At 49.2% G+C, this 25,508-nt stretch overlaps 1 protein-coding gene across 1 annotated transcript in view; it reads right to left on the reverse strand.

The window, feature by feature from the left end:
- The window catches only part of LOC137467911 (hydrocephalus-inducing protein homolog), a gene marked incomplete at both ends in the record, with an annotated part of 67,649 nt that extends 42,888 nt beyond the window's left edge, over window positions 1-24,761 (reverse strand). Inside the window, 15 exons of the mRNA XM_068179329.1 lie at window positions 179-331; window positions 1,216-1,380; window positions 1,829-1,964; window positions 3,216-3,316; window positions 4,129-4,361; window positions 6,429-6,496; window positions 8,417-8,640; window positions 9,792-9,910; window positions 11,113-11,212; window positions 12,320-12,488; window positions 15,311-15,515; window positions 17,248-17,366; window positions 20,483-20,682; window positions 22,612-22,746; window positions 24,618-24,761. Coding sequence (XP_068035430.1) covers window positions 179-331; window positions 1,216-1,380; window positions 1,829-1,964; window positions 3,216-3,316; window positions 4,129-4,361; window positions 6,429-6,496; window positions 8,417-8,640; window positions 9,792-9,910; window positions 11,113-11,212; window positions 12,320-12,488; window positions 15,311-15,515; window positions 17,248-17,366; window positions 20,483-20,682; window positions 22,612-22,746; window positions 24,618-24,761 — 2,271 coding nt within the window. The remainder of the gene's footprint in view (window positions 1-178; window positions 332-1,215; window positions 1,381-1,828; window positions 1,965-3,215; window positions 3,317-4,128; window positions 4,362-6,428; window positions 6,497-8,416; window positions 8,641-9,791; window positions 9,911-11,112; window positions 11,213-12,319; window positions 12,489-15,310; window positions 15,516-17,247; window positions 17,367-20,482; window positions 20,683-22,611; window positions 22,747-24,617) is intronic.
- Between the last annotated feature and the right edge of the window lie 747 nt (window positions 24,762-25,508).

Consider the following 25,508-nt stretch of genomic DNA (forward strand, 5'->3'; position numbering starts at 1 on the left):
GGGGTGCCCCAGCTAACACCACTCCAGAGCCAGGTTCCTCTAGTCCCGCTCAGATGGAGTATTGGAGTATCTTGCCTCCTCTCACACAGGGCAATATGGAAATCTTCCATATAAAAACCAAGTCATGGCTGCTACTGACCAGTCAATTTCCCTGGAAAACAGCCCCACAGATACTTACGATCTCTAGCCTGAAGTCTGTAGGGACGAGACTGTTGTTGAAGAGGGTAAAGCTTTGTGAAGTAGGCTGTAGCGCTGGGATCTTGCCAAACTCTATCAGCCTTGGACTTGGGTAGATTTTTGCCAGCCGTCCAGAGCTCCATAATTCTGTTCTCTGTTCCAGGAAGCAGGCAAGAAAGATTTTTTAAAAAACAAAACAAACCACAACAGGGAAAGCTAAAAAAGCTTAAACAGCTCAACTGTGCTCAAGTTATTTCTTTAGGGACAGCTACCACTCTCCAGCTGAAATGCTGGACTTTTGGGGAAAAAAAAATTACATATTCACCTCCAAATTAAAAAGGATTAAGGTACAAGAAACTTTTAAACCACGTATTACTGGCCCAAAGGTAAAAGCTTTGAAAGAAATCTCTAGTTAAGACCAGGTTGACAGTTAAACAACTGGTTATTCTGGTGGGGAGAAACCCTCCTCTTTAAGGTAAGCAGCCTGATTGTTGAAAGCAACTGTTTTGTCAAACTTCAGGCTCCCTGGCACAGCTTGCACTGCCTGTCCGACCTGTTGACTGATTTACATGCAGTGCCACAATGGCCCAGGTTCAGTGTTTGGTGCCATCCAGGGAATTTGACACCATCATTTCCTTATGTTTTAATATAAGTTAAGGTCCTTGCAACTACTCTTCAGATGCCTGCTCTCCTTTCTTTTACAGAAAGCTCAAGTCTTTTGAGCTTTCTGTAAAAGAAGTCTTCTGACATTCTCTTTTGTGCTCAGAGAGATGACAAGACATTTTAAAACAAGTATTTCCAGTTAATAGCATTTTAAAGATTAATTAACTAAAATTATCCTCGATTCCAGCTTAGATGAGCTACCTTCTGTGTCAGACACTGAGATTACCACCTATAAGGCATGAGCTGTTTGTGCCACCGATCCCTCCTGTCCTTCTCCTCAGCAGCCTGTGTTTCTTTTCCCCGCAAGAATCCCTGTACGCTTTGCAGCCTGCCAGGAGCAGCTGCACAAAGGTACACATCTCCCCTTGCACTCACCAGTGGGTTTCTCTCATCCCCAAACACGCCGATAAGAACGTCGGTGCGATGCTTGACCAGTGTTTGGACTTCAATTATAACCGGAATCTCTGCAACGCTGTGAGGCTGGACAATCCCACAGGGTTTGGGGCTGGAGTAGAACACAGGAGAGTCCTCCTCGCGTTTCTGGAAGGGACAGAATCAAATGCAACTTCAGCGGGACCTCTGAAGAAACTTTAGACTCCTTAACATCCACCGCAACAGCAGCTTACACACATTTTTTAAAAATCCCCAGGACAAAGGTAAGAGGCACAAACAAGATGCAAGAATTGTAGGCTTAGCATTCTCAGGGGGTCCTGCAAAGAGGCTGCCAGCACAGGCGTTGGTGTCTGTGGATGCAGCAGCTTTTCACAACCCTCTAAGATCTCCCACAAGAAAACACCCTGAAGACTAGAACATAAACTCTTTCCTCAGGAAGTTAAACTGCATCCTAAAGTTTACATTCAGGTAGGATCCTGTTCTCAGCAGATCTTTAAGACTGAATAGAAACCAGCAAGGCCTTATCCAAACCCTTTTTTTCCCTAATAATCTCCTCAATAATATTTGAGAGGTGGAAGTGGATGCGATGCCAAACCTGGGGAATAAGCCCATAGCAGCCGGGAAGGTCGGTGTTATTTGCAATAAGGAACTTCCTCTGGTATGGCACCTTCAGCTGGCACTCATCGTAAAACAGGATTCTAGGGTACACTTGCAGCTCAGGAACGAGACACCTGGCCAAAGAGAAGACCCCAAGAGAATCAGAGATACTGAGAGAATGGAGAACGTTTACTCCCAAAGGTTGTGAAATGGAGCATAACACACTTGTCACTGTCAAATGGACATTTAACAGCCCTACAGTGATAAATTGCCTTCAAAGCCTTCCCACTCAAACATGTCTTGTCAAGGAGGGGCAAACCCTGAGAGGCAGCACCCAGAGGCTGCCAGGTGCCCCAGGCAGAGCACTTTGTCCCACAGCTGCCTCAGCTCCTCCTTTACGCGAGAAGGATTTCAAGGACTCCTGTAGCAGTCCCAGTGATCCATGAGCTCCGTGGGAGCCTTCCCAACAGGGATCAGTGCTCACTAGGGCTCAAGGAACACACAACTCTAGTCATAGTCTCAGTAAAAATGACTCCCTTCTCTCCCACGGTGCTGTTGCCCTGCCTGAGAACTCAGCTGTTTGCCCCAGCCTTGGAGGGCACGAGACACCCCCTGCCCTACAGAGTGGGCGATCACCCCCTCCCAGGTCCTACAGCTCCCTCGGTCCTTCACTCCACAGGTCCATGCACTGACTGCCCCCAGTTGCACTTGCTTGACAAAATGGCAGCCCAGGCACTGACTGGATGGCTCTGCCTGGGACAGGGAACAGCACCAGGGAACTGCATCCCTCTTGTCATTAAACTGACACCCACCGCAGCATAGCAGGATGGAATTCTGCTGCAGCAAGAACGACTTTTGCTTTAAGTCTGAGAACGTTAAAGCTCAAAATGGGAAGCAGAGGGAAGGAATAAAACTAGAGCTGACCGGCCACATCAAGGGCTGTTTTCCCCTTGTAAGATCTTACCCTCACCACTCTTGCTGTGAGCCACTTCCCCCTGTCACATGCCCTCATTAACAGAAGCAGACCCTGACTCCCAGCAGGCTGCTTGGTGTGTCCCAAACCAATGCAGGGTGGTCACAATCCAGCACAACTCCACCTCTTGCAGGAAGAAGGAGAGGAGGCCCTTGGGAAATTTGTTCCAGCTCAAGCACCAAAAGCCAGGCCAATAAATGATATCATTCCTGGTCCCTTTAGAAAAAGGCCCAGGACCGTGCTTGGCTGTAAGCAGGGGTGCTTTTCACCACAGGCTGCTGTCCAAGCACTGCTGTTCTCATGTCCAGCAGGGCACAACATGAGGTCATTAAACAGCACTTCTCCTTGGGAGCTGCAGCCAGCAAACCCTGTGCAAGGCAGTGGCTGGGGGAGGCCAGGGAAGGGCTGGTACCTGGCTGTGATGGTCAGTGATGCCACTCCCTTGCCAATACCCTCCAGGTCCACCAGCATTTTCTGGTAAAATTCCATCACGGTATTGGAACACAGGGTCACCTGTGGAAGAGAAGAGCAGTAAGTTCTTCCTTACAAAAGCCCGTTACCCACGTGTGATATCCTCCAGTTCTTGTATCATGGTAAGGAAAGGGCAGATTTTGCCTTAATTCTTCTGCTGGGCCATGTGTAGAGCACAGTCTCTGAGAGTAGCAAAAGCCTTCTGACAAGACCAGATTTGTTAAACACACCTTGGAATCAGGGCATAGGTCAGCCAAATTGAAACATTAGACTAAAGCTCTACACACCACTGTATTCAAATTAATGGGCCAATTTTTCCTCTGACTGCAATGACATAAATGCAGAGGAAATCTGACTTGAAGAGAATGAGTTCAGCTTTACAGCAGGAAGCTGGGGGCAAAGTGTGACCCAGCAGGTGCTGGGCAGTTCATGGCTGCAGTTTTTTGTCTCCACTGGAGATCCCTGCAGTGAACACAAATCATTCTGCTCCCCAGGAGAGGAGAAATGAGACCAAGAAGAAAAGCTAACTGCTTTTTACAATGACATCCCTCTAACAGCCACCTTCTGTCCTCATCCTTGCTCTGCCCACTTGCAATCAAAGAAATCTCTCTCTAAAACACAAGAAGGGCTTTAGTACTTGACCATATGCTATGTGATCTCAGTGTATGATTTTGGAAACAAAACGGTGCTCCTTGAGGAACGTCCCGAGGAACCCAGCTAGCAGAGGCCTCTCGCCAGTGCAGATCTCTCACTCACACGATGCTCAAAGCTGGCACCAGAGCTAAAGCCCTCCCACACTCCAGGGAAGCTTCAGCCCTGGTGCTGAAGCGTCTGTGGCTGGGCTCTTCCCATACCTCAATATCCTGGTGTCCCTGGGGGAGGATGGTCCCTTGGCTAGGATTCATTGTAAACTCCCTTGGCTTCACGTAAAAATTAATTCCCTCCCTCCAGGATGGGTCACTGTCGCTGCGTATTTGATCAAAGCTGTTCACAGCAGGCTGCGTGCCCTCGTCCAACATGCGGAGCTTGAACGTCACAGGCACCGGGCAGGTGTTAGTCAGGCGACAGCTCTGGGTGTAGGGAAAGCCTAGGAAAGGACACAAATATCCATTTAGGCACCAATTATGGCACGACTCCTGGTGTGAATATCCTGGTAGGATGAAAGTGTCACGGGAGTTTAGCTCTTTATTATCTGAACTACAGCTCACCGAGAAGCTGCATGAGGAATTAATCGTCACTTAGTTCCCTTAGACACTGATTCCAGACTGCAGCCTTAAAAATGCCCACTCCTAGCCCTGCTGAACACTGCAAGCGTCTCTCCTTCAGATGGCAAGGAGCTTCCTCACCTGGCCCAAACCAGCAGGTTATTTCTCAGTGATGAGTGTGCACCCAGACCGAGCATTTACTCGGGCAATTCAAGCTGTAAAATTCCCTGTTAAGGCTGCCAACACTCCTACCATTTTCAAGATCTATAAACAGTGAGTTGTCATTGAGAAGAAGCTACAGCAAAAGAAAGTGAGGATGGAATCAGGAACTAGAACATGATGCAAAGCACCCTAATGCAATTTCTCTCTGCAGGAACCTTAAGGCAGCTCTTGGTTTGGGCCAAACAGACTGAGCACGTGACAGCTCAGAGCCCACTCAACTGGAGGCAAACCCAAGCCTTGCTTCAAGATTAGCAATTAGGAACCATGTCCCACCTCACCCAACAAATGGGGACATCACAGCCATGCTGCTCACTGTGATTGCAAGGGTTTACCCCACTTGAGCTCTGAGATTTGCTCTCCATACCGGAAAGCCAGAGATACAGCCAGGCATGGTGGGGACGTCCTGCAGAGGCCGAACAGCAGCCACAACCTGCTCTGCAGAGGACATCTGGCTGGGCTGGCCAGCTCTGGGGGGAGGAGAATTCTCCCTGGGCCTGCTCACCAAGAGTCATTGGAAACAGATGGGGAGAAAAAACAACTGCAGGTACAGCCCAGAGCTTCTCTGTGCCCATCAACAGTGACCATTGCCAGCTCCAGCAGTGACTTCAGCAGGGAGGCAAGAGAGGCACAAAAAGGATAAACACAGATGTCAAAACCTCAAATGAGACAGAGGTCACCACATGCAGACAACAATCAATAGTTTAAAAGAAGCAGATACAACAGCTGCCTTCAGCTGAAGAGACTTTAGGAATGAAATCGGATTAAGTAGGATGAATCTCCTGTTTCAGAACCATATTTCTACCTGTTGCCTTTCTTGTTTCATTTATTCAAAAGGCAACTTAACAAGTGTCTCAGTGGTGATGCAGGGTGGGGAAGAAGCAGCTCAGGAAAGGCAATTCGTTTTCTTTAAAAGTTTGTGAACTTCATTGTTATGGGTTTAGGCTTTGTACTGAATTTTCCCCTTGGGCTGGGAAGGGGGATAGGGGTTGTGGGGGGTTTTGGCTGCGGGGGTGGGCTTTTCCATTCGGGGTTTTTGGGAGTTGTGGCGTGATGCCGTGGGCGGCTGTGAGGTCGGACCTGACCTCAGGTTCGGCAGGGAGCGGAGCTTCCCTTCCTCCCGCTCGGGGATCGAAGGGCGGCCGCGTGCTGCTGCGGGAGGTTGTGTGCTTGGCCCCGGGACTGCCCTGGCTGCGGCTCAGCACTGGGATCCAGCCCGCCTGCCTTCCCCGCTCCTGCCTGCTGCTGTTGGGCAGTGCCGAGATCCCCACAGCTCCTCCTGCCTGTGATCATAACTACACCAAAGGGGAAAAACACTATTTGGTGGGCTGGAAACTTCTGTTTATTGTGTTGTTGTTTGTGCTGATATATTCTAGTAAAGAACTGCCATTCCTTTTCCCATATTTTTTTGCCTGGAAGCTGTGTAATTTAAAAGGTAAAATAATTTGGAGGGAGGGGGTCATCTTTCCATTCTAGGAAGACTCCTACCTTCCTTGGCAGACATCTGTCTTTTAAAGCAGGACAGAAACACCAGAAAATACTGACTTTCTATGCCTTGGTTCTGTTTGATCTCACAATGGCAAAAGGCTACCTGAGGCACCAGCAGCCCTGGAGTTCACACCCTGAGGCTGCTGTGGCAGAACGTGAGTGAGGGATGCTTGTATGTTCAAGTGCTCCATTTTGGAACGCACAGATGCCCCACGCTGTGTCCCAGCCCAGGGAACACTCACCAAAGGAGATGTCCCCGAAGCTGAGCTCATCGACATCGAAGTGTAAAGTTGATCCAGTGACACACCCCCTGCGATGGCGAGACAGAGGAGGAAATGGCTTGGTTAAAGGGAATTGCAAAGGTCTGGCAGTTGTGGCTTGGGGGGCATAAAACCTGGCGTCAGGGCACGGAGGGGCTCAAACCAACACACCGCCATGCGCTCAGCACAGTGCCCATGTGGACAGGAGGCAGCTAAAGCCAAGTGGCCAGCAGCCAACAGCCACTGATGGGGCTTTGGGCACAGGGCAGGCAGGAAAAGCCCCCGGGTTGCTGGTGGTCCCATGAAGGACCCTGAACACACAGCCAGACATGGCTCCGTGCCTCAGTTTCCCCATCTGTAAAGTGATAGACATAAAGGTGTCCCTAGAAACTTCTGTACTTTCCAGCCACAGGTTCCCTGCTTTGCTACTTCTTAGCTGTAACCGCTACTCCCATGGAGGGGCTTTCTCTGGAGACTTTGACCCACACAATCATTACAGAGAGAGTTCTGAGACATGAAGCCAGAGGAGCCCCAAACATCCTCTGAAAAGAGCAGCAACAGTTCTACACAGTGGATAGATGACTCCTAGAGGAAAGGACCAGCTTGTCACCAGTGCACCAGCTGGCACAGCCAAGAGCAATAGCTTAAACAACCAAACAGGGGTGTCCTGAATCTAGCACACCACCTCACGTGTCCTTGAACTCAGCAGACAGACCCCAAAAGTCACCATCTGAAAATCAGCACTTGAAGCTGCACAACACTCACAAGTTTATTTCATGGTTGATGCCAGTCAATGCCCACTCTGCATTTTGGTTAAAAATCAAGGACCTTGATTTTTACTGTGCCTTCTATTGTTTTCACAGAACTGCCACTGGCTCTGCTCTACACCTCTCAACAGAGACACCTGCCCTTGCTCAAGGAGAAAGCTGCTTAGGTAATAAAATTCCATGACAGTCTGGGGGAGGGACAGAGGAGAATCAATTATTTGATGGTAAAAGGTTCCCTCTTGATTTCCAAAATAGAAAAGCAGCACTTTTCCTCCAAAAACAAAGCCAGCATAATTGTTTCTCCACTATGGGCAGACCTACTCACCACTTTTCTCTTGCTAATAACTTTCTTGTTCTTTTTTATCCATCTCCCTTATCTCATTGGTATAATTGACTGCAGATTGCTGTCATTTCTTTACTGCCTCGATTCAGTGCCTCCCAACAGCAGCAGCCTAGCTCCAAAGCTCCAGAGCAGCCAGCATCAGCTCTTCTGCTTACCCTACATTATCCTAGCAGCACATGGCTCAGGCTAGCAGGGACAAGCCCTCATGTGCTGTGGTCCTGAGGACTGAGCTCTGCCTCCCCTATTATCAGCCCTTCTCCCTTTTGCTGGGCCAGGATTGTCTCTTGCCGTGGCACCAGCCCACGGGATGACACCCCTGTCCTTGGGACAGTTCCTGCTGCACAGTTCCCTGTCTCCCACATCAGCCCTTTCCCCGCTGTGGAAAGGAGGTACCGGAGCACTCTGTGCACAGGAGCTGGGAGCACGGCTTGTGCCCCACAGCATGGCCGTGAGAGGTCAGGTGAGGCTGCTGCTGCCCATCTGGGATGGATTATTAATGGAAGTTTTTACAAACACTGCTGCTGGTGCAGAATCACCCAGGCTGGCCCACCTCCAAAGCCCTGGGGACCTTGCTGGCTGTTCAGGTGGGACATCCCAGAGCAGCTACTGCCCAAAGCTGATCCATCCCACTGCCTGCCATGGCCCAAGGCAGAGGGAGATCCCTGCAGGGAGGAGTCATTCCAGCTCCTGGGTACCACACAGGCCAGGAGGCACCCTCACACTAAGGCAATACCAGGATCAGAGCAGAGATTATGACCTCAGGAAACACCTTTTTTCTCTGCTCAACCCCAAAATGAGGTAGGTGGGGGATGTCCTAGAGACAGCTACAGATGTGCCCACCAAGCTCCCACAGTCCTTACTTGATGGTCAGGATTGCAGGCGTAGGAGATCCAGCCACACGGAACTGGAATTCTTCCTCAAACGTCCCCAGCACGCTGGCATTGAAGCAGATCTGAATAGTCTGGATCCCACCTGGTGCAATGATGCCTTCCTCGGGTGCAAACTTGAAGCAGTAGCCCGCATTTGTGGTTGAAGGGATATAGGTGAAGGGAGCATCGATAGCTACTTGGTTAATCAGCTTCACCTGCAGCAGCAAGAGAGCAAAATGGAAATACATGTGGAATCTTCCCTTCTTGTGAGTTATTTTCTAATGATGCAATTAACACCCAGAAAAGGCAGAAGATGCTTTGTGCTGCTGAATGGCAGAAGTCAAAAAATACAAGAGGACAAGGTCTGCCTTTGGGTTTTCATGCAAAGCTGTGCTAACTCCACATAACTGCAGTCACCCTGGGGTTGTCCCACGGACACAGAGCAGTCCACCTCTGGTCAGCATCACCAAGCTCATTCAGACCTGGCTCTGAGAGCAACGTGGGGTGATTGCAGCTGCATAGTGAATCGCTGTGCCCCAGCTAGCACAGCTCCAGCAGTACCATCTACTCATTCACCTTTTCCCATACCATGAAAACAATACATTGATAATGAGGCACCAGCATCTAAATGCATAGACAGCACCATCTTTTGGTAAGAAAACTCAGTGTGTCTTTCCCTTCCACAGCCAAGCTTTTGTGTCTGGCATGATGTAGTGCCTCATTTTCTACCTCTTTCAGTTGCTCTCTCTTGATTTTTTTGCAAACTTGACACTTTTGATGGGGGGAGGCAAATAGGTAGAAAAATCCTTTGCTTTATCCCAGGAACACTTTTCTCTTTCTAGAGTCAGAGATACACCAAGGCCGAAGTGTGGTGAGGGTGTGACTGGTCAGCAAGGGAAAGAATTCCCAAGTCCTTTGCAAGGGCCAGCACTGAGCCAGGAGGCTGGATGGCTTTCCTGTGACTTCCAGGAATAAGCAGGAGACACTTGACTGGAAGCTGTTTGCAGTGGACTGAAGCTCAAATGCAGCCAGTGTGTTCCAGCTGCTTCTCAACAGCCCAGTACAAAGGTGCCTTGTGTCTGGCACTGCCACAAAAGCCTCTGAACGTGCAGCTTTTTGACCCACTGTTGCTTTCATATGCCAAGGAAGCAGGAAGCCTCCCAGCTGATCCCTGAGGAAGGCTGCCCAAATGCAGGGACCAGGGCTTCATGAACAATAGAAACACCTTTCTGATTCACCCAGATTTGACCAGGATGTCAAATATTCCCTGCTCACAACTGCCCAGGTTGTCAGGAATTCCACAGCTCCACCAGGCTTGCTGCTGCCTCAGGAGCCATCAGGATCCATCCCAAGCCCTGCTGCTCACCTCATAGACATGGGGGGTGTTGACAAAAACGTTCCCAAGGTTCAGTGTATGACGGCTGAGTTTAACCAAAGGTCCTTGTCCTTCCCCTTTGAGGTGCAGGGGCAGCCTGCTCTCACGGCCTGGGGAGAGATGTCCATTTCAGTACAATAATTCCCTCTGTTACACTGCATTTTCCAGGCTGCCTCAGTGCTAGTCCCTGACTCTGAGCTGGATGCAACCAGCTCCTGATGCTGCAGAAGAAGATATGGACCCTTCTCTTCCCTCAGGAGATATCCCTTGGGGCTGACTTGTAGTTTCTAACCCATTCCTTGGGCTGGTTTCCAATTTTAGCCACCAGTCTGCTGAGGGTAAAACATCTCTGAAGTCCTGTAGTGACAGGCCAAGGAGTAATGGGTATAAATTGAAAGAAAGGAAATTTAGGTTAGATATTAGGAAGAAATTTGTTACTGTGGGGGTGGTGAGACACTGGAGCAGATTCCCCAGGGGTGTTGCGGAGGTTCCAGCCCCCAAAGTGTTCAAAGCCAGGCTGGATGGGGGTTGGAGCTACCTGGTCTAGTGGGAGGGGACTAGATGATCTTTAAGGTCAATTCCATCCTTAACATACTATGATTCTGTGGTTTCCTTCCCATGCACTTAGAGGAGCTCTGAAATCCATTCAGTGCAGGCACAAAGCTCATGAAGAGTTTGCCAATTACCAAACTACCTGGCCCAGTAGTACATGACTTTGTTGCCAAAATCTTCAACTTCTGGCACTCTGGATTGTGTTCTATTTCCACAGACTGAGCTGCAAGGTGACAATTCCCACACAGGGACAGAAGCAGGTGCTGGCCAAGGGTGCTCCTTCTACAAACACCCTGGGCTCAGTGGGGCTCAGCCACTCTGGTCTGGCGGTGTCTGGGCAGTGGCAGGTGATCCAGGGTCAGGGAGCACATTTCTAACTCAGCTGCTAGCACCTGATGATGGAGCCATGTCAAATGGACCCATCCTGGAGGTCAGTGGTCTCTAGAGGGGCTTAGTGCTTGTTCACTAAAGCTGTTCTGCTCTGTAGCTCTTTGGCCTTTGAGGAAATGCTGGCAAAGCCATGGCATGAAAACCTCTCCCTGCACTGCCTGGGTTGTTCTGGAATCAGTAACCCAGACACAGGATTCTGAGCCCTGCCCTTGCACAGGAGACTCCCTGGAAGCTGCAGGGCCAGTGGGGATGTGCCAGCACTGCCCTGCTGACCAGGGACTCTTCCCAGCAGTTACAGGGGAGCCCAGTGGGCTCAGGCTTGCACTGTGGCTGCACTGAGGGTGAGAGAGGCAGGGGAAAGGAGCTGTACCTGAGATGCTGCAGTAAGCCACACTTTGGTACTCCAGTGCCTCTAGGGGTTTGAAGGTCACCTTGATTTCAGCCCAACTATTTGGCCCAATTTCTCCCTCCTAAAACAGAAAGGGACAGCAAAACATTTCTCTTGAAACTGCACATTTCTTGTTTTCAACCACAGTCCTGTAAGCCTTTACTTAGAGCATCAATGATGAGTGAACAACACAAGGAGCCCAAGGAAACACTCCAAACCCAGCTCAACACACCACTGGAAGCTCTCAATGCTCAGCTGATCAGCTCCCACTCTCCACAATATTGCTACTGCTCTGACACAAGCCCTTGGTCACATCATGCTGCTGTCAGCTACAGTGGGATGTAACTGCCACTGTGCACTGGTGGCTCTTCACAAGGAGGGAACATGATCCCCTTCCTTGGAAATAAAAATCTTAATTTAACCTGCTTTGAAAGAAAGCAGAGGTTGGGATTATTCTGGGGTTTACTCCAAGATGAGAAGGGATTTTGCACTGTGCAGACACCAGGCATTCACCATCTCTCACAATGCCAGGACTCAGAATCGGGGCTCTGGTTGGTGGGAGGACACGGCAGTTTGTTGCACAAACAGAAAAGGAAAAGGTTTTCTGTCTGTGTGTGCAGGAGAACTCAAAAGGCCCATTTAAACCTTCCACCCTTGTGTCCAGGCTCTCAGATGACACTGGAAGGGACACTCAGAAATAGTGCAAGGCGTGGTTACAGGAGGGGATTGGCATTTCTGTGATTAACCTTGGGCTGAATTTGGCATCCTTTTCCCAGAAAACCATGGCAAGCCTGAGGTCAGTATGTGAACTGGCAGAGCTCCAACACTCTCTGCTGAACCCCAGGCACCACGGGGGAGCCTCTGCCTACAAGAACTGCTCCCTGTGGACACTGCAAGGACACACACGGAGCGCCCTTGAGTTCGAGCCCTGGCAGCAGAGCTCGGCTTTGTCAGGCTCCCAGCCCTGCCCTGAGCCTGCAGGGCAGAAATGCTTTCAGCAGGGAGCTCTGCAGCCGCACCAGAAACTCCGTATCTTCCCCCTCAGCACATCCAGCCAGCTGAGGATCTGCCGAGTGCCCGCATCTGGGGGAAGGGGGGCGGGAATAGGATGGGTGGGAGAATGAAGAGGAAGAGGAGGAGGAGGAAGAGGAGGAAGAGGAGGAAAATGGGGTTCTCCGCTATCACTTACCACTGGCTCAATGAAAAAAATGTCACTGGAGAACAGCATGGGGTCTTGTTGCATCTTTGCCACCTCCTCTTGGAACATGTTCCTCAGGAGGGCAGTGTGATCTTCACAGGAGCGCTTCTTCTTTATTTTTTTCTTCTCTGTGAAGTTTTCTAGCTGCAGCAAACACTGCCTGCAGCCACAGGGAGAGACAAAGCCAGCAGATCGTTTAATAAGCCACATATTTGCAGAGAGAAGTAGAGAAGTGTGAGTGCAGGAGGGCAAAGCACTTGGGGAGGAGCAGCAGCAGCTCCCCAGCAAAGGCTGACCCCAAGCCGTGGGGTCCCACATGGATCAGAGGATAACTTGCTGCTCACTGGCACAGCAGGTAGTTTTACTTCACACTTGCAAGCTCGGGAGACGTTTCCAAAGCCAGCAGCCCTCAAGAGAACCTCCTGGCTCAAAGGCTCTGCCAAAACTGAGGGACAATCCACCAGGCACTTCAAGTGAGCTTTTCCTACCACTGAGCTGCCTGGGAGAGGCAGATAAAGATCATAGAGCAGGACTTCCCTGGGAAGGGGAGATGAAGCTGGGCTGCAGCTACATGTTACCAGCATCACTCTTTGTTTCTGCCATTTTGGACCTGCCCTGTTCCCTACTCTGCCTTGCACAAGAGCATCCCAGAGCACTTCCAAAGGAAATTGATGAATTCAGGCACCGCATCCCTACAGTGACAATCAAGGTTTTATATGTAATATGCATGAAAACAGGGGCTCTGAGAGGGGAAGGGGCTTTGTTGTGCCAGAGGGAGACAGCAAACTCCTGGAGAGGCCTTTTCATGATTCAGAGCTTTTTGAGTCCCATCCCAGTGCATGGTAGTAGAATGTCCTGAGAGGGAAAGGGTCCTGCACTATCTCCTCTCATAAAAAAGTCCTCTCTGCTCTGAGATCTCAAAAGCTTCTCTGACAGCAGGACAGTGGCCTTGGAGCTAAAACCATCCCTAAGACTGGAAGTAAGGAAGAACAAAATGTCCTGGTGACAGTCTAGGACACAAACTGGCATGAAAACAGATGTAATTGGAAGAAACCCCACAAAATCAAAACCAGGTTGAAGTTTACTTTGGGGAAACCTAGTTGCTTCTGAGGGAAAAGTGGATCACCTGGGGTCCAGGCTGAGGCAGGCAAGTGGGAAAAAATGGAAATAAACAGCCCGGGCAAGTAGCCAGAGAAGGAATTTCTTTTAACACACAGAGCTTGTATGGAAGTCAGACACTGTGTAAGGAGATAGAGAACAGAGGAAAACCAAGAAGCCCAGGACACAAAAGGACCCTGTAGCCAGCCATTCAAGCAGGGAGGGTCGATCTCCTGGCCTTTTGCAGGCAATTTAAAATGGCCCTGGGCAGTGCGAGTGACCTGGCCCGCAGCAACCAGGGGCTTGCCACGGCAGTTTTGGCACAGCAGTTTTGGCACAGCATTTTTTCAGTTTTTGCGTGGCAGTTCACGCAAGCAGGCTGAGCAAAAAGGGTGCAGCCAGCCACCCTCCTTGTGTAGTGGGTTGTGTCTTTTGGCTGGTTGTGAGGCGCTTGCCTTTTTTTTTTTTTCTTTCTTTCTTTCTGGGTTGGTTTTTTTTTTTTTTTCCCAGCAATGGTTTACAAATGATGAAAAGCCATTGCTGCTGCTGCTGCCAGCAGGAGTGTACTAACTCAAACAGAACCCTCCAGGGAGGACACAGCTGTCCAGGCCCCTGGCTGCAGGGAGGGTCTGAGCCTGGTGTTAATATCAGAGGACAGTGTGAAAGACACCTGCGTGTGGTGTGAGCAGGTGAATGATCTGCTCTGTCCGGTGGCAGAGCTTAAGGAAGAAGTGGAAAGGCTGAGGAGCATTAGGGAGAGCGAAACAGAAATAAAGTGGTGGAGTTACACCTGCCCAACCCTGAGAGAAGCTCAGCAGGAGCCAGAGGAGCCCTGCCCTTCTTGTGATCAGGCAGAAGGAGGAGACCTAAGGGACAGTGGGGAATGGAAATGGGTCTCTGCTGGGGAGGTAATAAAATTCTGTCCTGACCCCCATCACCTACCCAGGTGCCCTGACAGAATAGGGTATGAGGCCCTGGATCCAGAGGGTCTGGCAGATGATACTAAAGAAAAAATTCTGTCTGGAGAGTCTCCCAGCTGCACTTGGTCTGTCAGACACATCACTGCCTCAAGTATTAAGAAGAAAAGAAGGGTAGTGGTAGTAAGTGACTCCCTTCTAAGGGGAGCTGAGGGCCCTGTAGATTGGCTGGATCCATTCCACAGGGAAGTGTGCTGCCTCTCTGGGATCCAGTACTGGATATCACAAGGGGATTCCCTAATAACTAAATGAACTTCATCTGTTCACCACTGTCTGGGGTACAGTGATCATGAAATAATAGAGTTCTCAATATCTGGTGAAACAAGGAGGGGCATCAACAAAACTTCCACTCTGGACTTCTGGAGGGCAGATTCGGCCTGTTCAAGAGACTGATTTGGAGAGTACCTTGGGAAACAGCACTTAAAAACAAAGGGGTCCAGGAAGGATGGATATACTTCAAGAAAGAAGTCTTGAAGCCACAGGAACAAACTGTCCCTGTGTGCTGAAAGGCAAGCAGATGGGGAAGACAAGTAGTTTGGATGGGCAAGGAGCTCTTGAAGGAACTAAGGGAAAAAAAGAGGGTGTATCACCTTTGGAAAGTGGGGCTAGCAACTCCAGAACTGTTTAAGGATGTCGCCAGATCATGTAGGAAGGCAAAAGCCCAATCAGAACTTGAAATCCAGTCATTGCAATCAACCTTTCCTTCCCAAAATGCCATCCTTGGCTGGAGTATAAATGGAACTGGAATGCTAAGTGCTGAGCTCCTGAAGCCCAGGGACACACACCCTAGTGCCAGGGATGGTTTACTTGGCCTAAACCATTCAAAAGCACCAACACCCCCCTGAGGCCACACGTCAGTTTTAGTCTTGGGCCATGTATCTCACTGAAATGCATCTTTCAAACCAACCTCCTCTTCTCTTCATTCTCGTCTTCCTCAGTAGGAAAAGTCTTCCACTGGAAGTGGGCTGTGATGTTACTCCTGTTTTCGATGAACACGGTTGTGGGGTTTGACATGGTGATGAAAGTCTTCTCAACCTCCACGGAATTTGTGCTCAACCCAATGTTGAGATCTACAGCTTCTCCATGGAGGTTTGTGTGGATACTTTCTTCACCTGGAACAAAGCAAAGAGGAGTCTTTACTCAGCTCACTGGCTGATGGACGCACAAGGAACAGAGCAAACCACAGGTCACAGAAGAAGGTATCACAGTTTTTAGCTGAATGAGCAGTTCCATGGAGCAGTACACTTATCACATCCTGACAGCTCTGTGTGTACAGCGTGAGGATGTCCTGGGCACCTCCTTAAACACCTTATTTCTGAGTGTGTTTCTAGAGATTTGGCCCCAAGGTGACAGTATGTACAGTGAGATTTGTCAATGTGCTCCAGTGACTCACTCAGATCAGAAAGTGGGTCACTCAGGGATTTCTGCATCAAAGTCCTTCAGGTGATGCTGAGGAGCCCTGTTCAGTTCTGGCCCAGGGTCTCCCCTGGGCATCCCACAAGACTCGTGCCTCTCCTGATCCCTTGGATCCCTTACTGCTGACGAGAACATATGCCTGGGGGCATGTGGGCAGAAAAAGGAGACCCAGAGGAATAAATGAAGGGACAGCCCACAGCAGGAGGGGACACAGGTGAAGAAACACAACTAGCCTGGCTCTGTAATATGACAAACCACTACAAAATGAACACCATGAAAATAATCATCATCATCCTGTCCAAACCCACAGCCACATCAGTCTTGAAGTACTTTATCTTGTTCTGATCTCAAAAACCAAGCTGGAGCATTTCAAATTAAATAAAAAAGGGAAAACAGAAAGATTAGTATGTACAGAGCAGCTTCTGTATGAAGACTGAATGGGATTCCTCAGTCTAGAAATCAAATGGGAGATAGATGTGAGAGGTTTGCAACAGCGTGAACGTCCTTAGAAATGGGGTCGAGGAAAAATTTGTCTTGATTTGTCACCAGACAGGAACTCGAGGGCTTGAAAATGTTACTAGACAGAAACTACATATATGTGTAGAGAGCAACAAGAAAAAGGCTCTGTGACAAGCCAATGGAGAAGCAGCATATGGGATAGAGGTGTGCAAGAAATACATTGCTGTAGAGGAATTTCTCATGGAACAAGGGCATGATATCCTTGATGTTATTTCTTTGCAGGAACTGGACAACCCTGGTCTGCAGATTACAGAGCTACTTTAGTTACTTTAGAAGTATTTAGGACATCCTTGAGAAGACAATAAGCTTTGTATGAATACAATAGTCAATGCTGGACGCTGAAAAGTGTCACGTATCATAACCTGATCAGACGCTTGTAGTATATAACAGCCAATCAATAAGTGATCTGTATATGTAATCATATTATGTTAGCCAATGAATGTTAATTAGCTATTGTATTATGTAAGGCAATAAGGTATAAAATATGGATAAATTAGACAATAAAGGAGGATGACATCTAGCCATATTGGTTTGAGTGTCATTACTCTGGCCGGCTCTCCGTGTGGGACCCTCTTCACATTGCATTGGAGAGAGTCTGATGGAAACCTCACACCTCACATACAGCACTACCCAGGAATAAAATAAAACTTCACCCAGGCATAGCCACATGACAGTGGAGAATCAGGGATCCTCCTTCCTCCACTCAGCAACTCCCAGCAAAACAGGAGTCCAAAAATCCCCTGTTAGAGGGGATCCACTTTATCAACCCCTAAACACCAAGGACTTCTCAGTTTTCTCGGGGGTAAAGCTGAACAGGGGAGGTACATCTGGAGGGAACTGAGGGGGATGGGACAACAGGGAGCGACGGTGGAGAACTGTCCTGTGCCCCGTGCAGGGCCGAGCACTCACCTGTGTTGCAGCACAGTGACCCGGAATGGTCACCGGTCGTCAGCGGCTGAAATCCCACTGTCACCCGCATGCTGTCACCAGCGCCCAGAGTTCCCGTGGCCGGAACCACGAAGAAAGGACTGCAACACAGAGAGAGGGATCAGGACTCGGGGGGACACCTGGGGATGATATTCCTTCTGCAGTGCAGCAGCAAACCAACCACGGTCAACAGAAGACAGACAGAACAGACAGGATCAGAAACAGCCACTGACCCACTTCTGAGAAGATCCAGCCCTCACAAGATCCTGCGGGATAAAATTACTTCGTGTCCCCCATACTCTGCATCCAGCCCTCTGCAATGAGACTCAAGGGTCCGACTGCCAGCAATCCCATCAGAGAATGGTTTGTGAAAAGGGTTCAGAGTTATCTGCATGCACAACTTGACACTGGCTGCCTCAGGAATTTCTCTCTACCTGCTGCCTATAAACCTCATCTCAAGAGATGCAAATGTTAGGACGCTACCTGTCCTGTGAGATTACAGCCTAGGAGTCAGACAGGGAGAAGGAGCTTTTCCTTGAAGACCAAGGAATAATTACTGTTGAGTTTGCAGTGTGGTTCTTTGGTTTATTTTACCTTGAAAACGTGCTGTTTTAGCCTAGAAAGGGCACATTTTATCAGCATTTCAATGAAAGCTGCTCTAAGAAAAGGAGCAGCCAAAACTCTGAAAGAGTGCAAATACAGATTAGAGCAACACAGTGACATGGAAACCCAAAAGGAGGATGCCATTTACAGTCTGAAGGATCCAATCCCAGCTAAATGAATCACCATTAGCAGGAGCACATCAAGGAAGCAGAACAGGAGGTTTCTGTGTATTTACCAGCAATGCTGTCTGAGACTCTGGGTTGTCCTGCAGGCTGGTAACTGTTTGCTTGGCCCAGCAAAGAAACTCTGTGCAATGTGTTCTATAATTGCAAATAATTATGCAAATGTGTTGGTGCACTTTGGACTTAACAGGAGCAATTCGGATTGGTCACCAGGTAAACAGCTCTTGCCTGACAAACGCAAGACTCCGTGCTTTGATGCTCAGGGACAGCTCAGGGGAAATGTGCTTCTGCCCAGCAGCAGCGGAGCTTCGTGCTCTTCTACAGCCCCACGGAGGAAACAAAAGTTCCTGGCCTTAGTGCTTTGCCGGTGGTCAATCCGTCACTTAAAAGTGTGTTCTGAGGAGTTTGGTGATGAATGCATCACACGCAAAAATAAAGAGAATATCTGGCAAGCTGAACTTTATTCATGTCAGTAGTGACAGCTGATGAACTTGCTTCAGGCTCAGCTCATTAAGGACCTATTGCTGCAATTATGGGCCTGACCTGTTCCCAATACCACTAGTGGGAACATCACTACTGGCTGATGGAGAAGTCTTGGGCCAGCAATGTTTATGTGCTGGACGTGAGACTTTGGAGAGAGGGGAGGAAAGACAAGGCCCCAGCAGCCCCAGAGCCAGATTAGTGTACGTGCTCCTGCGTCTGCCCCAGGGGTGATGCCAGGACTGCTGCAGGTCTCTGCTGGGGCTTGGGGTGATCAGTGCCTGGTGTGGGCAAGGCACAGGATTTTTTTCCTATTCTCTTGCCAGAAATTTCATCAGAACAGAGAAGCTGCCAGTTAAGGAAATCCCTGGCCACACTTCAGCACTACATTCCATTCCATTCCATTCCATTCCATTCCGTTCCATTCCGTTCCGTTCCATTCCCACTGCTGCCCCATGTTACATGCTCATGCCCTCAGATGGCAGGATGGGAATAACACTCCTGGGGGTGACTTCAGGGATTGCCTGAGAAAGAAGGTGTCTTCTTATTTTCAAATTATCAGGAGAAGAGGATCCAGCCAAGTTCAGGACTCAGTTGTCAGGACTGAAAAACTGACTGCAAATCAGCCCCTGCATCTTCTACATCCCTGGGCTGTACCCAGCAGACTCCTCTGTTACTGCTGTAGCAGTCATCTCTCACACAGACCTGGCTCCCCAAGATCCAAGGACGCAAGCTCTACAGCTAAACTTAACTCCTCTGAATTTCAGCCAACACCACTAAGCTGTTCCTTGAGCCCACAGATAGAAGAGCTGTGAAGGAGACATCCCTGACACTGTAATAACCAAATGAAAACCACTGGCAAGAGATGGGGCTGGCAGGCTAAATTTTGGCCTTTTATCTGTAAATTGTCAGCTGTTCCTTAAGACAGTTCTCATCCTATTAGATCTGCCCTTTCAGTGAATCACTGCTGTACCAACAGGCAGAAAAAGATAAGGTATGGAGGGGGTTTTAATAGGTTGCTTTCTTCTGCTTTTTAACTAGGTCCATTTGTATGTTTGTTTCCTTGTATGGCATCTAAAGACAGGTCCAATCCAGATCAGATCTCCCAATGGCACCTTGATCCCCCGACACTGGTCTTGCTTTGAGCACTGTGTCTGCTCAGATGATTTCCAGAGGTCCCCTCCAGCAAAAGTTATTCTAGATTTTTATCTTCTAAATCAGCCCAATTGCTTTTCGCATATTCCCTAAATGTCTCCTATTTCCTATAGACCTGTGCATGTACCTATGGGCATGTGGTATATTGACAGGCATTAGAGGAGCTCGACCTTCATGAAAGTTCCCAGTGAAGAATTCAAGATCTTCTGGCAAACATTTAACACAAACCAAAATGAAAAAACAGCAGAAGCAGAGGAACTTCAGAGTATTTAACAAGAAATCTCAATGAAAGGGGGCACAACCTTATTCAGAGATTTAAATCATCTGTTTGAAAGTTTAAACTGGTTTTCAAAGGTTTATCATGGAACAGAAGAGGTGACTGATGCCCTCAGCTGACAAGGGAAATCAGATCAGCTTTAAGTAACAGGAACTGCACCGGCTGCCTGCAGCACAGCTCAGGTTGGGCATCTGATGCGGGGACCACTGGAAAGCCACGTGCCTGTGGCCTTCCAGAGAACGGCTCTATTTGGCTGACAGTGGTGAGTAAGCATTTCAGAAGCTGCTTGTGCTCAGGAGGGTGCAAGCCAGCTACTAACATGTTCCAGCACCCTCCAGGAAATCTGGGACAGAGAAAGCTCAAAGGCTGCATCCTGCTTAAAACATGAGAATCAACAGCAAACCCCACACACCCTGCCCATTTCCAGCCAGGGCTGCAGGGCAGCAGCTGCAATACTCTGGTTCCTTTGCTCCTCTTTCCCAGCCCTGTTATCACCCAAAGGTGTTTCGGGCTGCCTCACCTCTGGGTGCTCAGCTGGTAACGAGCTGCCCGGTTACCGACATTGCGAACCAGCAGAGTCTTCTGGGTGCTGTACTTGACTGGACACACCGGGAAGTCCAGCTGGTCAGGGAAGTCCAGGATAGCTCGAGCAGCAATGGCCCGAATTGGCACAACTATCCTTTCCTTTGCAATGATGCAGACGAGCTCATGGGAATAATCCTGCAGGAAAAGAAACTAGCTCAGCACAGGACATTTAGTGCCATCCCCATGGCAGAAGAAAAACTGTTTCCTGTAACTCATCAATGGCATCCATTTACCTATTCCTCCCTAAAATGAACACTAAGTTCTACTAATATGTCACATTTTAAAGGCACCAGTGCACATCTGTGTGGCATTAAGCTCTTGTGTCACTTGGGTCATACAGAGAACTGCCCTAGGCCACCATATTTTTTACTCTAAATTTTAATGATGTTAAATAATTCCTAAGTCCCTTCTAAGGAACATGGAGCTAGGGAACACAGGACATTCCTCTTCAGGTTTCTATATTCCTGCTGTCTAAGAATAAGACAAAGTGTTAAACTGACTCTAAACAGCAAAAGGAAGATGAGAAAACAGCTGCACCCAAAGAGCTCCTGCACCTCTGGCCTGGTGTAGAAACATCAGTTGGCTCAGAACTCCCCTCTAACTTTGCCACTTTGCCTCTCCAACCAAGTCAGGAGAAGAACAGTGCTAAGAGGTAGCAGGATGCTGTCGGAAAGAGCCTCTGTTTCCCTGCAAAGCTTCCTCCCTTCCATGCCATGTCCTAAACCCTTCTGTATGAACAAGTCTCTGGATCACAGCACTGAGATCAGACTTGCCAGGGCCCCAGCACTGGTGCTCAAACCTCCCCACAAAAGCAGGTTTGGCACGGAATGGGTGCCAGTTGACAGAGCCACCACAGTGACAGGCATGAAGACAGAGCCACAGCAGCATCACTGCCACAGGCCCTGGGCTCACAGGTCTACCTGCAGGTTGTATCTGCCCTACATGAGCTCTTCCAGGCAGGTGTCCAAGTCCCCTGCTGTAGCAGCCAGAGGCCCTGCAAGGCCTCTCTAGCGGTCACTTGCCTAAGATAAGAAATGCCTAGTCATGATGACTGGACCAAAGTAGCCCCTCTTCCGCATTCAAACCCTTGTTATCTCTCTGTAAGACCATAGGTCATATTTGCCTCGACCCTTACTATTGGACAATTTCCAAAACCCCTGTACCCTATATAAAGCCCCATTTCTGCCCAGTTCGGCAGAAGAGCTGCCACTGAAACCCTTTGCAGGAGCTGCCAATAAAGACACCACTGTGGAACCTCATACAGCCTTCTCCTCTCTCTCCCTACACGTCTGCTGAGGCACTTAGCAAGTAAAGAGCCAAAATCACTAAAGAGCTGAATTCACCAAAGAGCTGATCTCACTTAAGAGCTGAGCTGCTTGCTAAGATTGCCCGTGGCTGGGAGCTTGCCTGAGGGACCTGGACAGGTTGTGCTTATCAGCCCAGTACTATCCGGGACACCTACGGCAGCTGGGGTCAGATGGACCCCAGGAACCCCAGGCCATAAGACCCTGCAGCTCACAAACCTCCTGCTGATTTAAGGGCACCTAGAGCCCAGTGTGCCTGTGCCATCACATCACAGCACATCTTCTGCCCTGGCCCTGCAGCTGTATCATGGTCAGTTGTGCTCTGGGACAGCACAGCTGCAAGGCTGGAGAACACACAATGTGAAAAAGCATCATCTTTGCTCCAGCCCAGGGTGAGGCAGAGAAGCTGTTGCCAGTCAGGAAGAAGGAAAGCTCTCTGACCTCTTAATTCCTCTGGTATTTTCCATAATAATTAAGCTCCTTTCACTGTACCTAGAGATGGCTGAGTATCTTGTCAACACCCCTTTGTCATTTTCATACTGCTCCCTGTGCATCTTCCCTTGGGAATGCTCAGGAATGTGCAGGGAGGGCAAGCAGAGCCTGTCAGGCCTGGGTGCAGCGCACATGCCAAGGTGTGACTGGCGGCAGGCTGCCTGCCCACAGCCTGGAGCCAAGCTCACAGCATGGAATGGGCTGTACCCAGGGAGCAGGGAACAGTGGCTTTGGAGATATTTCTGTGTTTGGGCTCCTCCAGTCTCACCTTGTTCTCATCAGGGGTGAAGCGGATGCGCACAGGGACAGACGTTTCTGGTGGCACGACACGGTACGCATTGTTGGAGCACGCGAGCTGGAAATAAGGTGAGCTCTCCATGGAGACCTTCACCACCTGAGGAATCTGCAGGAAAGACATGAAATGATGATTTTGCCACTTGTGGAAACAGGACGAGAGGAGACCTGTCTGTGACCTGGTGACATCCCTCCTTGACCCCTTTCCAAAGCACTTTCAGCTGTGGAGGTACAGGCACATAATTCACAAGGGTGAACTTGAATCCCTTCTGTCTGGGTCCAGCATTGGGGCAGTAGGGCAGTGCCTGGTGGGAAGGAAGGGCCAAGCAGGTCAGCATCAGCAGGATGGAGACAGAGCACCTGAACCAAGTCATCTGCATATTCAACAAGGCCAAAAAACCTGCTGGCTTCTGCCAGCACACAGCCATTCCAGAGGGGGAATGTGCTACCTGAAAGCAAACCAGCACATTATCCTGGGGGAAGGAAGAAAATCGCTTCTAGCAGACCAGGTTTGGGTAGGGCAGTTCTGGGGATACGGACAGGCAGACAGACCAGCAAGAGAGGAGACCAAACACTGTGGCCTTACTGGGAATAAAAGCAAACAAAGGAACACAGCAAGACAATCCCTAAAACAGGGAGATGACAAAGAGAATTTAAATGGGCAGTAAAGCAGCAAGGAAGAATCATAAAACCATGAGAGCAATCAGCTTGCCAAAAGTGACAGAAACACAGACAGGCTGTGCCTATCGACTACGGGCTTTGAAGGCACTTTCTGCCTGGATAAACATGACCAGCACTGACTCACAGTGTGGTTCCAGTATTAAAAGCCAATCTTGGCTCTCCAGCAGTTCTTGCTGCCTGTGCAGGCAAGCTGGGCTGCTGGGCATTCCTGCCTGCAGCCAGCAGGCCAGGTTCTGCCCTCTGGGATACACAGACACAGCAAACACGCATTTTCTAGCACACAGATATCAACCCCTGAGCACCAAAATGCTCTCCAGAAGTCTAAACCAGATGCTTTTGACTGGTTCTGCCCTCTGGGATACACAGACACAGCAAACATGCGTTTTCCAGCACACAGATATCAACCCCTGAGCACCAAAATGCTCTCCAAAAGTCAAAACCACATTATTTTGATTCCCTCCTGTCTCTTCCCACCAGCCCACTCTTGGCACAAGTCTCATTTGAGAAAATGTTTCCCTGACTGAAATTCAATTGGTCTCAGTTTTCCTCTTTACAGTGGAACACAACTGCTGACATTTTTCAACTTTTTCCCTCTCAACTCTCTTGGCAAACGGCAAAACAATCCCAATTTCTTCAAGTGAACATGAAAACCTCCAGGAGCACATGGCTTTGGATGTGCTGTGGTTCTCCAAAGGAAAAGCAGAGCACCATGTTGCTTTTGGAAAACCTGAGCAGAGCTGGATGAAGTTTAGCAGGAGCCCGAAGTGGCACCTAAAGGCCTCCTGATGCTTCTGCTACATCAGCCCGATTCCAGAGCTGTTTCGGAACACATTTCCTGCAGTGCCAAAGCCATTAATAATAAGGGATTCCAGCATAAAGTGGAGAAGGCTCAGCCCCTGAGCTTTGACTGTGAGCTGCACAAAGGGAGACAAACAGGCTGAGAGAAGCAGAGATTCCTACCAATTTTAGGAGCCAAGATTACCCAAGGAGACACAGGATGCGGTACAGACTCAAGGCAAAGCATGAGAGCAGGTAAGAACTGTACAGTTCTCAACATTCCTATCAATCCAGAGCTTTCGAGAGAAGGAAACTCCTTTGAGATAGATACCATCAACGCATGGCCAAAATCAGGGGACAATTCCCAGCACCAGAAGATTTCCAGCATCTTGCAGAACAAAGGTGCTGAGACATTTTCTTCTGCATGTGCTGCAGCAGATAACTTGCTTTGCTGTACACTATGGGAATCACACCACTCTCCTCTTCCAGCACAGTGTTAAAGCTTCACGTCCCAGCACTTACCTTGTCCTTATTAATGAGAGACAGCACCATTTCAGAGACCTCATGGACGACGAAGTTCTGAAATACCACCTCTGGTGAGGAAATCTGAAACAAGTTCTGCTTCAGGGGAGCTGATGGCAGCTGGAGAGGAAAGAGAGAGCAGGGAGAGGTTCAGCTGCTGGGAGGAAGGTTCATGAAGGTCAATTTTACACTGATCCCCAGTGAAGTACAGACTCTGGGTGAGCACATCTGCCAGCCCACACTGGGCAAACAGTAGCTCACCTACCTCTGCTCTGAGCTGACCAAGAGCTGCTGGGCCACACAGAGTAGGTTCAAGGCAAGCTGCTCTTTTGGCATGTATTTCTCCAGGTTTCCTTCTCCAGAATGCCAGGCAGAAATTACCTTAAGCACAGCCCTGTGCCCATGTGGTCACAGAGCTCTGGGGCACTCATGAAGTAAGAAAAACCCATGGATTTACAAGAGACTCCATGGGAAGCAATTTTGGGATGTCCTTTACTCTGAGGCAGGGAAACCCAAGGCCCACACAACTACAAATATCTTTTTTGCTCTAGAACTTGGACATCAGAAGAAGAGAACAGTACTAGAGGAGGTGTGAGAGATGAGGTGATATTTTCCTAAAGCCAAAAGGTTATCAAGCAAAAGAATGGAATTTGCTGATTCTATGTGTTGTTTGTAGATTGGATTTGTTCAGGTTGGTTTGCTGGGTGTCGCAGTGAGGAGGATGGGGTTGAAGACCTCACCAAAAGGAAGTAGGATGAGAGGGGAGGGGACAGAAAAGTTGGTGGTCAGTAGAGAATGGAGGCTCCTGAGTACCCATCCAATGGGAAAGGGGACAGGGACTGCCCCAGCTGGGTTTAGAGGGGATAAAAAAGATTGCCATTTTCTCCGAGG

This window comes from Anomalospiza imberbis, unplaced genomic scaffold (assembly GCF_031753505.1).
Source record: "Anomalospiza imberbis isolate Cuckoo-Finch-1a 21T00152 unplaced genomic scaffold, ASM3175350v1 scaffold_87, whole genome shotgun sequence".
NCBI classification, from domain to species: domain Eukaryota; kingdom Metazoa; phylum Chordata; class Aves; order Passeriformes; family Viduidae; genus Anomalospiza; species Anomalospiza imberbis.